We start from the raw sequence: 16309 nt of genomic DNA, 5'->3' as shown, positions 1-16309 counted from the left end.
AACATTTCTTTTTATATCTAAGACTTGTGTCAGACCGATTTTTTTTTGTTTGTTTTGTATTTCCTTTAACCAATATAGGAACTTAAAAGTTTAAGATTGAGAAAAACATCTCGCCGCTCTTCAAAAGGTACATGTTTCCTGTCATCTTTTGTCTGACAATAGAAAGACAATTTACTACTTTCTGTTTCGTAAATACCACTTTCGGTCTTATATGAAAGCAATATTTTTAATTATTTCAAAAATAATTGTTTCTATATAATTTTGACTATAATCAGGGAGTTTGTGAGCTACTTCCGGTTAAAAGGCTTTTCCTATCTCAAATGACAGGTGTGTATATTCCTATGTAATAAGTTATAGATATTTCATAGTTCTTGGATAGTTTTTCCGTGTATCGTAGCCATTGTTGGAAAGCCACGAAATAAACCTCACGAGACAAGGTCGAGTGATGTTGCCGGTGTTTCAACATAAATATTATGGTAAAATTTACGATCCACGAAAAAATCTAAAATATGAAATAAATAGCTTAACCTATTCCAAATTTCATTGTAAAATATTTTTTGAATATATTTCTTGGTTTGCAAACAATATAATTTGATAAGATAAAGTAAAGTAAACATATTCCCTTAGTTTGGGCCTAACAATCAAATCCTGTCCACTTTCTAAAAATCATGGACTTCTTAAAAGACGTGACCAGTAGTCTGAGTTATTATTGCTATACACATATTTACTTTTAATATTACAGAAATCTGTCAATACCTTATGTTTTGGCGTTGCATTGATTTTCTGTGCCATGGTCAATTTTGTATTCTTGTCAGTTTTTTTATATAGTACTTGGTATATTGAGTGTTTCTATGTCATTTTGTTTCAAATGGTTGAAATAGTTTTTTTTTTCAAGGGATGTAGATTATTTTCCTTCGATTCCGGTATTTATGTTAGTTTACTTTTTAGTGTAAAGACGTCATTAACAGTCACAGAAAAACAATGCAATGGCAAAATATAGGTATTGAGAGATTGCAGTACTCTTAAAAGTACATATGTGTATAGCAATAATAACTTTTACAGTTTTGAATTACTGGTCACTAAATCAATTTCTATACCAATAAAAATTATTTGCAAAGATCTAATTTATCTAGGTTTTCACAGATCATAATTAAATTTCCGGGCTCGATAAACAACATCAATTTAACATTTCGGATGTGCTATTCCATTCAAAATACCTTTTTTGGAAGCTTGTTCAAAGCCAAATGCATTAAATAACAAAATCGTGTATCTACGACTTACTTAAATATCAATATGTATATATCAACCATTTTATGGATTTAGTGAGGCAAATATCGCGGGTTACACTAATGTCCTGACAATGTCTTGACAATGTCCTGACAGAAATGTAAATGCTAAATACTTTTTTATTATTGGAAGTATTTACTTGAAATTTGGAATCAAGCAAGATAAGAACTTAAATTTAATAAATAAAATTTTAAAAATTTTTATAAATATTTATAAGAGTTAGAAAACTTGACCTGACCAACTTGACTTTGAAACTACTAATGTCCTGACCGATATTATTGACACAATAGACTTCAAATTCGATACCAAGGAAGATTAAAACAGTTGATACAAAAATATATGAAAAAAAAAGAAAACAAATATTTTCAAGAGTTAGAAAACTTGACCTGACCAACTACGTCTTTCCTGTGACTAATGTCCTGACCGATGTAAAAATGCTTATACCTTTTTTCTTCTTTGAAGGATCGATTTCAAGTTGATATCTTTTAATTATTGAAAAAAATTACTTGAGTTCCTTACCAAGAAAGATGATAGCATAAAATATAGAAATTTATGAGAAAAAAATGTTTGTTAATTTTTAAATGTTAGAAAACTTGACCTGACCAACTGGATCTTTGTCCTGCAATGTCCTGACCGATGAAGAAAAGACAAATATTATATAACCGGCCGTTTTTTTTTCTCTTCCTAAAGACAGAATAGACTTAATTCTTGAAAATTATATTGATATTTCATTTTTTTTATTTAAATATAGTTAAGAAAGAACTTGGATGCACTTTTTAAAATTCATAATATATATGTGTAAAATGTGTAATAGAAAGCCAAAAGACAGGGACATAATAAAATGATGTTTATTATAAGTTTTTATATTTCTATGTGATTCTAACATAATTCTACTTTGAATGCTTGTAAAAACCACGGGGGGAGAGGGGGGGGGGGGGGGTAACTTCGATATTTTTTTGGTAGGGGTGTGCCATTTTTGCCTCAAAAATACCCATTTAAATATAACATTCACTGAAATTCAGTACCTATAGTTATATAAATATTTAAGAAAGAATGACCTATACTTATATACAATATTTAAAATATGATTCCATGCTTATATGAGCACTAACTCATCATCACTCCTATTTCATAAATATACCAGCTACCCTTAAGTTTTTATATATGAATTGACATCGTTTGGTGCGTTGGAACTTTGAAATGAATTGATTTAATTTAATATAATAATTGACCATTAATAATGTAATATTCTCAATAGCATATTTATATATGATATGTAGATCATATCCCAATTCAATATACAATTATCAAACGTAAATGCATTTTAATATAGGATGTCATTAAAAAGGAGGGTCATTTAATACAAGATCTCGCAAAATTATGACCCATATTTTTGGCACATCCCCATATACCTAATAATAGGAAGTTACCCCCCCCCCCCTGCCCCCCGTGGTAAAAACATTATCTTGAAATCAAAAGAAGCCAATTTCCTGTCCTCTTTTATGTTATTTGACATGTTTAATCCCTCATTAACTAAAAAAACTAAATCTTTTTGTTATTGAAAGAATTTACTTAATTTTCATGATAAAGATCAGTTACGTTGGTCAGGTCAAGTTTTATAACATTTCAAAAATTAACAAACAATATTTTCTCTTAAATTCTTATTTTGAATAATATAATTTTCCTTGGTGATCGAGGAACTTTAATTAAGTCAATTCTTTCAATAACAAAAAAGTTATTAACATTTCCTACATCGATCAGCTAGGACATTAGTCAGGGGAGAGTCGATGTTGGTCAGATTAAGTTTTCTAACACTTAAAATAGGTTTTTTGAATATTTTTTCTTATATCTCTATATTCCATGTTAGAATCTTCCTTGACATTACATTTGAAGTCGATCCTTCAAAGAACAAAAGAGTTATTAGCATTTTACATCAGTCAGGACATTAGTCACGGGATGACGTAGTTGGTCAGGTCAAGTTTCTAACTTTTAAAAATATTTGTTTTCCTTTTTCTTCTTATATTTTTGTATTAAATGTTTTAATCTTCCTTGATATCGAATTTGAAGTCTATCCTGTCAATAATAAAACATTTTTTAGCCGTTTGTCTTCAGTTAGGACATTAGTAGTTTCAAAGTCAAGTTGGTCAGGTCAAGTTGTCTAATTCTTATAAATATTTTTAAATTCTTTAAAAAATTTCTTTTTTAAATTTAAGTTCTCATCTTGCTTGATTCCAAATTTCAAGTAAATCCTTTCAATAATAAAAAAGTATTTAGCATTTTTATTTCTGTCAGGACGCTGTCAGGACATTGTCAGGACATTAGTGTAACCCAAATATCGCTTATTTCTCATTACATAATCATGACGTGAATAGCGTTTTTCAAATGTTTATGGTAGGTTTGTTTGTTTGTTTTCAAAATGCAGTTGTGGAAACGACCTTGCACACAACCATAGATAATTGATACTGAATATACGAAATAAGATATTGACGTTTTCTACTTAATATTTTATGAAATGTATGACAGATATCTTGACATTTTCATTCGAACTTCTAATGTAAATAAATACTTGAATATTGCAGACCGATACAATGATAATGTGTTTAATTGACGATCCATTTTAGATCGAGTCCCGAGTCAGGAACCTTTGGCCTTTGTTAGTCTTGTATGCTTTTCAATTTTTCTTTAGTTATATATTTCGGAGTTAAGTATGATGTCCGTTATAACTTAACTAGTACACATTGTTGTTTAGGGGCCTGCTGAAGCACGCCTCTTGGTGCGGGATTTTCTCGCTGTGATGAAGACTTATTGGTGGCCTTCTGCTGTTTTCTGCTCTTTGGTTGGGTTGTTTTGTTTTTGACACATTCCCCATATCCCTTCTCAATTCTATACCATATTTCTGATAAGCTTCAGACAATCTATTTCAAACAGCCTATTACTTTTACAATATACAGAGAATTTGTTATTAATCGTTGGGTGCCAATATTCGTTAGTTAAAGTGAACCACGAGTTCAAATGATTAACAAAGTACAAAATGGCCTCGAGCCATACTTTTACAAAATCAAAAGAATCAAATAAAACATATATAAAATTAAATTCAATTTGATCTGAACTCAGAAAAAATAGTACTAGAATAATCAACATTTTCAGTGCTTTTGTCCTTTTTACTTTTGATATACTTCTTATGTGATTTGTAATTGTACAAACAGATGGTACCTTATAATCTGAAATATGTTCGACTCTTCGAGCTCTAAGTATGCCCAAATGTGTATTAAAATTTTATTTATTTTATTGCAGACACAAAATATATCAAACTCACTATAGGTGTATCAAACATCAGCAAGATAAGCAGCAAATTTTGATTTTTGTTTTAAGTTCATTAAAACCGAAGATTTTTTTTTACAGGAAAATAGGTTTATTCACACTTTATATAGAATAAGTAGTTTATGAATTTAAAACAGTTCTTTTGATTGGAAGGTTGCTTGTTATTGATAAACTGTTAGTATTTTGGTGGAAAGTTTTCTTGCGGCGGAGGATAGTTTCCTTGAGGCGGTTGATAAGCTGGTGGGTGATTATACATACTACCACCTGGTTGTGGATACTGACCATACATCATCGGTGGTTGGGCTGAAATGACACAAATATTAAAAAATATCATCGGTAAACACATTAGTTATCGTAATATAATAATATTGAAAATTAATTTGTACATTGTAGTTTTATCTATACTTAATAGTTCTTCGCATGAATTGTAGTTGGATAAGGAACCTCAACAAAATATAACAACTTTTTTACAAGATATTTTCATTCAGGGGATTTTTAAAAACAGGAAAGGGGTTGATTTGATAAATCGCCAAAGTTCATCATATAATACTTAATTTAGTAAAAGATATAGAGGTGTTTCCTGTTGATCCATTAACTTCCTTGAAAAGCTTGCTGTCTTAATGATAATATATTGAATGTTGGTTTTCCAATTGGAGTATCATTCATAAAGAATCGTTATTTGAGTGAGTACTATGGTGGTTAAAGAAAACTGAACAGCATTGCCATTACAACTTCTTTTACAAAATTTTCTCATTAATAGAATGCTTAAACGCTGAAAAGGGGCTTATTTTTTATATTAAACTTGTCAGTTAAGATTTGTAAGTATGAGAATAAAAGATGTGGTATAATGGCCAATGTCATAACGCTCAACCAGAGACTAAATGCCATAGTGTATACTTATTGACTGGGTATGAGTAGTAACTTTATTGTCCCGAGGAGCAACTATTGTCCTGAGGCGTAGCCGATGGCAATATTTGTATCCGAGGGACAATAAACTTACTATTCCACGAATATCCAGTCAGTAAGTGGTTTATTATATCGACAAAGACAACAGACATAAATGGCGGGGATAAATCAACTATCGTAATATTAAAAAGAATAAGGCTAAAGGCTACGTCTTGCACTGGCGCCAACCCTATACTACATACAATAGGTAAAACACGACGACGTTACTCCCGCGTTGTTTTTAAAACCCTCCAATCGCGTAGCTGTATTTAAAATTCCGCGAAATTTTATGACGCTTGCGGTCAGATAGTTTCTCCCAGGTGTAATAGTTGAAAAATTTTTACCGGTCCAATAGTTCAAAGCTTGTAATTTGCAAAACAGTGCAAATATTGTTTACTTATTTTATATAGAAAAGGATAACTGAAGTATAATAAAATGCAATGTTGGCCTCTGGACGTGAAGCGGACGTCAATCAACCAATTTCTTTTTTTATAATGTCTCAATATGATATTTTACCTTGTAAACTGTATTGAAAATTTTAGCACATGGCTTTTTTTTAATTGTTCTTGAAACAAAACAGACAAAAACATTTTATTATAAAATTCAAGTGAAACACAGAACACGAAGATAAGAATTAACAAAACGAAATGTGGAATTATGAACAAACTTACAATCTTATCTAAATCAGATTGTGAGTTTTCAAATTCCGATTGTTTTACTGTTGTCATTTTGTTTTTTACTCATTGTTGTATGGAGATATATATCTGTTAACTTCGATATTGTTATATGGAGAGAGTTGTCTCATTGTCAATTATACCACATCTGCTTTTTTTTTTATATTATATTTTGTAAACAAATTGTTGCATCTTTGTTTTAATTTTCGGCTTTGAACACATACTAGAGTTATGTAATTACCAGTCTTAACAATATTTAGAGATTTCTAGAGCAACAATACATGCCTTATAAATGTTTTAATTTTCTTTGTAAACAAGAATATGTATTGAAACCAGAAGTAAACCCGATTGATCTTTCATATTAATGAAAATCAAGTTATATTTTCTCTGCCATTTAGATTACCTTGCTGTTGTTGCTGCTGTTGTGTGATAAAATTTGTTCCACCAATATGAGGGGTGGTATGAATAGTTGTCACCCTTGTTCTATTTTGGTTTTTACACACAGCAATAATAACAACAATGATGACTATAAAAATGATAGTTCCTACTACCGCCCCGGCTATGGAACCACTGAAAAGGTAAATATAAAGTATCAATAAATAATGTATATAAGAACAATATGGGAATTAGATATATAAACAAGTTATACTGATCCAGATCAGGAATTATTGTTTATGCGAGAGGTTTTGCTAGCCACAAAACGAGGTTCAATCCACATTTGTTTTCCTAAAATGTCCTGTACCAAGTCCGGAATACGAGAGATGTTATATAATAGTTCTTTTCTATGTATATTGCATTGTCGTTTGTTTTTGTTTCACTTCAGCGTTCTGTTGTTTCATTTTTTTCCTCCTATACACAGCTACTTTTGCATAGGTACTATTTCAGTACCAAAAATCCATAGTACTGGAAATCTACTTTTAATATTTAGTACTATTTTGTTACTTTAAAATTATTGTAATATTAAGGTACCTCTATTTAACAGTACTTGATTTGTACTCGAAATTTAAGTACTACAGATTTTTGGTTACATCGTTACATTTTCAGTATTTTGAAAGTTTGTCTATTTAAAATCTCTTATAGTTATGATGTTCAAACATGATATACTGTGATCATTGTTGGTACTAGTTCTGTACATATTTTTAAGTACAAATCAAGTACTGTAAACTACAGGTACCTAAATATTACAATAATTTTAAAGTTAAGAAAAAGTACTAAAAATTAAAAGTAAATTTCCAGTACTACAGATTTCATGTACAGAGATAGTACTTATGCAAAAGTAGCAGTGTAGTTGATGTGTTTTCCTCGGTTTTAGTTTGTATTCCGGATTATTGTCTTTCAATCGCTTGATGACTTTTTAACAGCGACATACTACTGTAGCCTTTATTTATGACAAACTTGTCAGCGTTATATGTATTTCTTATGAATAAAATTATAATATAGTCCGAAAATATAAATGTCATTTGAAAAAAAATGTATCATTTCTTCAGAAACAAACCAACTGTCTCATTGAAAAGAAATGCAAAATATAGTGTAAATATTTACTGGAATTGCTTTTTTAAATGGCATGGATGTCACATTTTATTAAAATCAATAAAAAGAAAAAAGTACAGAACTGTGTATTGACCACACAATTCAGAAGCCGCCGTTCTGCTTGTCGAACAATCGTACAACCTAGAAAAAGAGTAATGCTACATTTCAGAGTTTATAAGGAACTTTAGGACTGTTGTTACGGCATAAGGAATTTATCCGCTATTATCTGTGAAACGATCAACCAACTCGTGATGGCGTACGTAAAATTTACGAAGATATGATTTCAACCTCACCTTTTGGAACTCTTGGTTTAAAAGCTTCATTATGAGCAGAAACCCTCTATCAAAGAAATCATGATAGGTAATACCAGCCCGGGAATATCATATCAATTGGGAAATATATACTCCGTATTCAGGCGTTGCTAGAATGTTGCTACACAGAAATAGAAAGTTCACAATTGGGAAGCTGGAATCTTCTCTTTTGTCGTAAAGTTTTGTTTTCAACTGACCCTCATTGTCAGTTCCTAGAAGTAAGTACAGATGTGCAGCATACTTAACTGTATCTGTTGTATCCTTTATATCTTGTTCGATGGGATAAATGCGATCAACATAGTCATTAAATTTTGAATTATGTAGTGAGGGAACATCATCTTCATAGCGAAAGGTAACGTTTAAGGATACTTTTTTTTTTTACAAGAAGTTCCTGCATGAAGTCAGCATCATAAGAATAAAGTATCAATGCGACAAGAGGAGAGGCACAGCTGGCTCCCATGGGAATGCAGATAGTTTGTTGAAAAAAACGTCCTCCAAACATTAACCTACCCGACAATATTTCATCTTGGTCACGGATGAATGTTATTGACATGGGAATTTCAGTGAATTCCTGTAGAATAAAAAATCTAACTGATATATGAAAAGTTAATTAGTCATTTAAACACTAAATTGTTTCCTACCCACTTGCTGTACTATCACATTCGTAGTAATAACCATATGTGTATGAATAGTAGTAGTAACAGTATTCACCATAAACTTCCAAGACTGAAAAATATCAAATAATTATCTGTGTCAGATTGGCAGATATTGAAGTACGCAAAAATTATTACTTCAGTTTATATACCATTTATTTATGTATTCTGATCTTTCCTCGGGTTATTGTTTCTTTGACATTCTCAATGTATGTTATAAATTACTAACTTCAGGTAATTGATAAACGTTCGGAGTAACAGCTAATTAATACACACTGTAATATACTAAATTCAGAAGAACAGAATGCAAAACACGGCAAAAAAGATAAATGCATTTGTTTTCTAATCAACCTAAAATTAAGCAAAACTTATATTACACTTAACAGGAAATGAATAAATAGACTGTGGGTAAGTTACTCAAAAATATTTGAGAATAGTACATAATTTCAGGTATACACCAGGATGTCATTAAAATTAATTGGATACCCTGCATTGATCATACTTTTCAATTACATATGATCCATTAGCTGAAAGACCCCCTCGATAATTATATATATTTTTCAAATAATGAGAATATTTCTTCATAGATAGAAACAATATTACAGTCATTCCTTCGTGAATTTGTTCTCGTTCTGAATGTGTATGGAAGTTCTAACGTTTGATATTGGCAAACAACATCCAAGAAAAAGCTGTAAATATATCTTGTTTTCAAATGACGTGTGCTACAATTATAAGTGGTATAATATGTCACACAGCTTATAAAAACAATAAATGAATCAAACACGACCGTTGGAAGCAAAACAGATTTGCAAGTAAGCATAAGGTATACCATTTAATTCAAACTGTGTTATATATATCCCAAATTCGTGTATTTTGTTTTGATGTTATATTGTAATATTTGTTCTTCTCATAGGATTTTGTCTAATGCTTAGTCCGTTTCTGTGTGTGTGACATTTTAATGTTGTGTCGTTGTTCTCCTCTTATATTTAATGCGTTTCCCTCAATTTTAGTTTATAACCCAGGTTTTGTTTTGTCCATGGATTTATGATTTTTGAACAGCAGTATACTACTGTTGCCTTTATTTATATGTCTAAGGTGTAAAGGTGTTATTTTACTGCTAGTTCTGTGGTTCTTAGCCTTTTCTTATCCCATTTATCATAGTGTCTGTGTGCTATAGTATGTGATGTACCAGTACCTATACAGTACTAGTGTTGTAAACGTGATATGAAAATTGTATATGTAGATCAAGCAATGAGTAGAATTACACGCTTGTAAAATAGGAAGGCCGTGCTATCGTATTGAATGTTATAAATAATATCGCACAAATACACCACATAAATAGGGATTCTTTTACAGAAATGGATAAATACCCTATTGGATATTTATCACAAAGGTATCAGCATTTTTTTATGAGCTCATAAGAATGGTTGAAAGATACAATAGCGGTAGATAAACATGTGGGAAGATTATGATTTAATGTACATTGCTTTTTCAAATGTGGTAAAGAGTTGTGCAAAGACTAAATGGGCTGTACTAGGTACACATTTTTAAAACTGCTGTGAAAATATGTTGTTGTTTAAATGTTACAGAAGATGAGGAAGACAGACACCGTGAGCAACATGAACCCTCTCATAAAACAGGGAATAATCTCAGGTGTTCAAGGAGGGTCAGTATGTGTTATTGGTTAAATAGCTTGATGAGTCATATCAAGTATAATCAAATTAAAAACATGTTGGTATATGTTAAGTATACCAACATCTTTTTAATTTTTGTAATCTTATATTTGACCAAATGTGAAAGTTTGAAATGAAATCAGGTGTCCCATTTCTGTATGATGATAACACTGCTTTAAAAACTCATTTGTTGACAACACAGATATGACAAAATAAGGAACAAATTACACGCTATTGACAAATTTTCTTGGGAAAAAGATACTATGAATCGGTCAAGGAGAGGTAGAACATGTAGTATGGGCTTTTTTCATTGTTGAAGGCCGTGTTGTGACTTATATCTGTTAATTTTTGTTACATAAGGTCTATTGTTAAGATTTGTCTCATTAGCTATCATACCACATCGGCTGTATTTAAAATCCTCATTTGTGACTTAGATGTTACACAGTCAAACAAATCATAAAGGCGTTCGGATGTTTCGATTTATGGGATTTTTTATTAAAATATCTTTCAAGCCATGTATTATGGAAACACAATCCTTAGAACGTAGTATCAACTGATATAGCAATTCGCAGAATGTAATGAATATCAACAGAGCCCTGTTTTAGTTTAGATAAATAAAATTTTTACATTTTTTACGGCGATTTTGAAATGTCCGCCTTTTTTGTAAAGTTTAAAAACCGCCATGACTTTCTTTAAACGTTGAATCACATTTTTCATGCATTATACATATTAGATTTGAATATTATTCGCTATAATTTAAAAAATGATAACGGGGATTTTCACTGATTGACAGCCATCTTGAAAATGGTCGCCATATTGGATTTTTCAGGGTGGGTCCATAGCTTAAATTCGCCTTTTCAGAATCTAAAGGACTATGGGTAATCTCATTGTTCGTACACCAAAAAGAAAATAACGTTACGTCATTGGCTGAATTTCCATTGTTTAGAACGTTTTAAACCAATCCCAACGTATGGTGAACGCTTTTGGAAATATTACCCCGAATGCATTACATTCTGAAACGGCGAATTGACTACCATATATAGATCTACCATTGTGCAAAGTTTCATGCTTTTATCATCAAACCAACAATTCCTCTGAAAATATGCACGAATCAGCTGGACTATACACATATGTTCATACTTTGTTTAGTTAATAAGTTACCAGTACAAGGTAGTTAACAAATGTTCTGAGTAACAGCTTAACAACACTTACCGCTGAATATTAAATTCAGAAGAAAAGAATGCAAAACACAGCGTAAAAGATCCATGAATATTGTTTTCTAATGACTTTTTAAAGTAAACAAAACTTATTTTACACATTACTTCATGATATGAAAAAATAGACCGTTATGTTATCGAAATTCGAAAATATTCATAAGTGCAGAATGCAAAACACGACGTAGAAGATCTATGAATATTTTCTTTAATCACTTTTTAATTTAAAAAAAATATATATTACAGTTTACATCAGGATGTGAAATAAATGACTGTGGTTTTGTCATTTAATTCAAATATATTTGAGCAAAGTAGATACTATCATATATTAAATCAGGATGTCATTAAATTAAATTGGATACCCTTCATTTATCGTACTTTTCAAAAACATATGATCAAATCGCTAGAAGACACCCCCTTTCTTTGTTCTTGCTAAATTATTGATATTTATCACTCTGCAACATTGTCCAACCCTACGCAAAGTGTATATAATATTTATAAAAGATTTTAAAACTTTTGCTTCCTGTTTTCTTTATATGAATAATCACAACAAAGTGTAATAAGTTTCAGTAAATGAATTTTCCTTGAATCTTCAAAAATTGCTTAATCCGATACACTTTAGATTCCGTATTGAAATTTTGATGAAAATTTTCATATAGGCTATTTGTTACCTGATTAAATCAAATATAATAAAAAATATACAATCATGTGCTACTTTGTGGGTAAATTGAGGTTGAAATTTTAGATATTTCCCGAGTCAAAATTCGGATTTGTGGCCGTATTTTTCCTTTCGTCAAATATACATAACGTTTTTGTTTTAAAAGATACACTCAAGCTGGTTTTTGTTAATCTATTTGTACTTTCTGTTTTATATGAATGTTCTATAAGTTTGTACATTTTATTTCTGAAAATAACACATATTTATCAACTACTCATGAATATAGAAAAAAATAACATATTTTACTGAATATTTATCAAATTTATAAAAATTGCACTATTGGCTTTTTATAGAAATTGGTACACATAATCGCCATATGTAATTAAACCACATGTCATTATAAAAAAGAGGGGTCCATGAACTCATTTTCGTGTTAGATCAGTTTAAATGATAAAACTCAGTCGAAAACTGCATCTTTTCCCGATAAGTCACTGTTTGACGTCGGGAAAATAACAATTTACGTTAGCAATGTCATTACCTTCCCTGTATCGTATGCCCTTAATATTTCACACAAACACAAACAATCAATTGATAAAGATAAATTTATATATCTTGTAAGTTTTACGTTTAACAGAATGCAAACAAATCGAATTATGATTTTTACTTTTGGAAGACAGTACAATTTTTATTCTTTCTCGGACTTTAGTCAGACTGATATTGTTATCGTATATTTTGTACATGCTCGCCAGGTTTGAAACATAAAGATTTCAAAACAGGAAAACAAATTCATCTCAGTACAATTAACACTGTACTGCTTGAAACTTTAGCGTAGGAAAACATACTTTATTTATTACTTGTATTCGGCTTTGAGCTAGGCTAAGCTTTCAATAACCCGAGTACTCTAATGTCGATACTTTGTATCTGTAATTGTTTTATGTCAGTTGGTTTGTCTGTGGTTAGTACCCATCTTTTTAGTAAAGCCATTTATAATTAAATTTTACAGTTTTTTTCTTTTTTTCCGTTGTAACAACACTGTTGAAAGTTAAGGGGTCTTACACACATGTTAAATTCCGGCTTCCCCGCAATTATGTTTATATTCTTGTCTAAAGTTAAGAGCTTGTAATTTTTTTAATTGTTTAAATGTTTTCATGTTTTTCTATCGGGGGAAGGGGGCTTTTAGTGCTAGCTATACGATATAGGGTTTTGTCATTGTAAGAGGCCGTACGGTGAACCTCTATTAAAGTACTTGTATTCATGAGGAACTTACTTTCGTGGTTTTCGTTGATGGTTTTAACCGCGAATTTCAGTGTCTTATGTAATATAACAACTGTTTTCCAAACCAAGATCATCAAAGATCTCCATTTAGATTTTCACTACATCCACCGGGACATATTATCTATACAGGATATAGAAAATCAACAATTTAACGCATGTTACCTGTATATATATACTAATGGAAAGCTGAATACTAAAAGTTATGATAAAAGGGATGATTTTTCATTTCCTATACTTAATTATCCGTTTTTAGATGGTGACGTTCCCTTGTCACCATCTTACGGTGTTTATATATCTCAACTTGTACGATTCGCTCGTTTATGTAACAATGTTTTAGATTTTAACGAGAGAAATTTATGTATTACTGAAAAATTATTACACCAGGGTTTTCGATATCACAAACTAGTCAAAATATTTACTAAATTTTATCATCGGTATAAAGACATCATTCGTAAATATAGCTCAACATGCAGACTTCTTATACGTTCAGGTATTTCACATCCAATTTTTTATGGAAATATTCTTTATAAAGCACAAAAATGTCAGTATTCATCTCAAAAACAAAACAAAACCTTTAAATAGACTTATCAAGAAGGGATATAGTTACGATACTGTTGTCAAGTCATTAAAGATTGCATGTTTTGGCGTTAATATTGATTCACTTATAGGGTCTTTGCATCGAAACTAAACACATTTATTCAAAAACCAGTTGTTGGCATGACACTGGTTATGTTCTTCTCATATATGTTATGATGGTATGATACTAAACCCCTAACAGGAAGGATCGTGCCTGATATTCATATGATGAAATCATAATCTTTCAATCAGTTTAATTGAAGTCTGGAGCTGGCATGTCAGTTAGGTAACTGCTATTAGTCTGTTGTTATTTATGTGTTCTTGTCATTTTGTTTATTTTCTGTGGTTACATCTTCTGACATCAGACTCGGACTTCTCTTGAACTGAATTTTTAATGTGCGTATTGTTATGCGTTTACTTTTCTACATTGGCTAGAGGAGAAAAGAGGGACGAAAGATACCAAAGGGACAGTCAAACTCATAAATCTAAAACAAACTGACAACGCCATGGCTAAAAATGAAAAAAACAATCAGAAAAACAATAGTACATATGACACAACATAGAAAACTAAAGAATAAACAACACGAACCCTAAAGGTATAGGGGGAGGGTTGAGATCTCATAAACATGTTTAACCCCGCCGCATTTTTGCGCCTGTCCCGAGTCAGGAGTCTCCGTCCTTTGTTAGTCTTGTATTATTTTAATTTTAGTTTCTTGTGTACAATTTGGAAATTAATATGGCGTTCATTATCACTGAACTAGAATATATTTGTTTAGAGGACAGCTGAAGGACGCCTCCGGGTGCGGGAATTTCTCGCTACATTGAAGACCTGTTGATGACCTTCTGCTGTTGTTTTTTCTATGGTCGGGTTGTTGTCTCTTTGACACATTCCCCATTTCCATTCTCAATTATATATACATATAATATAAGACATCTTCGTTTAACGAAACATCCTTTTGATAATGTTACTTTCCAAATCATAGAAGTCAACACCGAGTAGGACACTACGGCGAGAAGGAGAAGAGAAAACTTTTGGATCCACCAACTCCACACTTTAGAACCTGATGGTCTTAACGAAAAAGACGAGAAAAGATACAGAAAAGATAAAGAATAATTTAAAACAAAGCATTGTCCTTTCTATCCCATAATATTGGCCAATGGACGTTGCTAACTTCAACTACCAATTATGTATTTTCAAGGCAGCTAAATCCAAGTGCAACATATACATTGAGCTGCAAATTTTTTTTATTGCCAAGGCAGCTAAATTCAAGTGCAATATATACATTGAGCTGCAAAATTTTCTACCATCTACATCCAATTTCATCTCGATAGATGCACGTTTGATAAAGCTAGTTGGTCTAGCGAAATATTGCGTTTATTTTCATCATTTTGTAAATCTTTTTAACATTCTTATATTTACATACTAAATAGTGTGTTAAATTACATTGTTAGGCAATCAATATATATATAATATATATAGATATTCTGCATAAGTTTTTACATAAACAATAATCAACAAAGTGGTACGTAACAAAAATCCTATCTGACTTCAGGATCTAAGATCATCAGAATTTGATGGTATATGTTTCCTGTTTCTTTTTTGTGGATAATCAAGGTCCCATCTTTGACAGGTGCGACCAGTAACTGTACATGTAATCTTTTCGTTATATAACACACCATAGGAACCGGAGGTATAACATTTATTTGCTGTGGAAAAAATAATGTATGCAATGTTTATAATAGACGTGTATTGTGTAGATTTTTTTTTTTTGTAATACAGGAGTTATAGTTCAATCTGTTTCTTAAATGATTTTTATCTTGCTTTTTCAAATTTTTGCAAAAAGTTGTGTTCTTTATATATAATGTCATCAGACATAGTCGCCTTTCATGACGGAAATTCGGAAGAAATAAAGAAAATACAACGTAATATATAAAATTCGACCAATCATTTGCTGAAAACAATTATTTCACTTGTGATGAGAAATATTTTTCTCACACCGCTGATCAAGAAATTTGAAATAGACCAAAAATTAGAGAGATAGAAAATAACCAACATGTCAAGTAAAGGATAAATCGTGTAAAAATGAGAGAAATAATTTAACACGACTTAATCATCACTTTGGGAATAGCTGGCTTCAGTGTTCTTTCAACTAGTACTACACTTTTGGTAACATGAACATGGCAGATAATAT

At 31.0% G+C, this 16309-nt stretch overlaps 1 protein-coding gene across 2 annotated transcripts; it reads right to left on the bottom strand.

Moving 5' to 3' along the window:
• Nucleotides 1–4551: 4551 nt before the first annotated feature.
• Nucleotides 4552–13654, bottom strand: LOC139529729 (uncharacterized). 2 transcript variants are annotated; one of them, XM_071325597.1, is made up of 4 exons: nt 13534–13654; nt 8710–8794; nt 6631–6797; nt 4552–4911 (listed from the first exon to the last, which is right to left on the bottom strand). In XM_071325597.1, exons 1-4 carry the CDS (start codon nt 13613–13615, stop codon nt 4784–4786), a joined length of 462 nt encoding a protein of 153 aa, XP_071181698.1. In that variant the 5' UTR covers nt 13616–13654; the 3' UTR covers nt 4552–4783. The 2 variants fall into 2 exon arrangements, with proteins under 2 accessions (XP_071181698.1, XP_071181707.1); XM_071325606.1 differs by lacking the exon at nt 13534–13654 and adding an exon at nt 11607–11787.
• Between the last annotated feature and the right edge of the window lie 2655 nt (nt 13655–16309).

The sequence above is a fragment of the Mytilus edulis genome, chromosome 1 (assembly GCF_963676685.1).
Source record: "Mytilus edulis chromosome 1, xbMytEdul2.2, whole genome shotgun sequence".
Classification (NCBI taxonomy): Eukaryota; Metazoa; Mollusca; class Bivalvia; order Mytilida; family Mytilidae; genus Mytilus; species Mytilus edulis.
The sequence above is the reverse complement of the archived record's forward strand: the minus strand, read 5'-3'. Positions and strand labels throughout refer to the sequence as shown.

Excerpts from the sequence above, each read along its gene's own strand:
- LOC139529729 (XM_071325597.1), bottom strand. The coding sequence starts at position 13,615 with ATGATCTTGGTTTGGAAAACAGTTGTTATATTACATAAGACACTGAAA. Across the intron at positions 8,795-13,533 it reads CATCAACGAAAACCACGAAA|TCTTGGAAGTTTATGGTGAA; the intron begins GTAAGTTCCTCA and ends GATATTTTTCAG. Across the intron at positions 6,798-8,709 it reads TGTGATAGTACAGCAAGTGG|TGGTTCCATAGCCGGGGCGG; the intron begins GTAGGAAACAAT and ends TTACCTTTTCAG.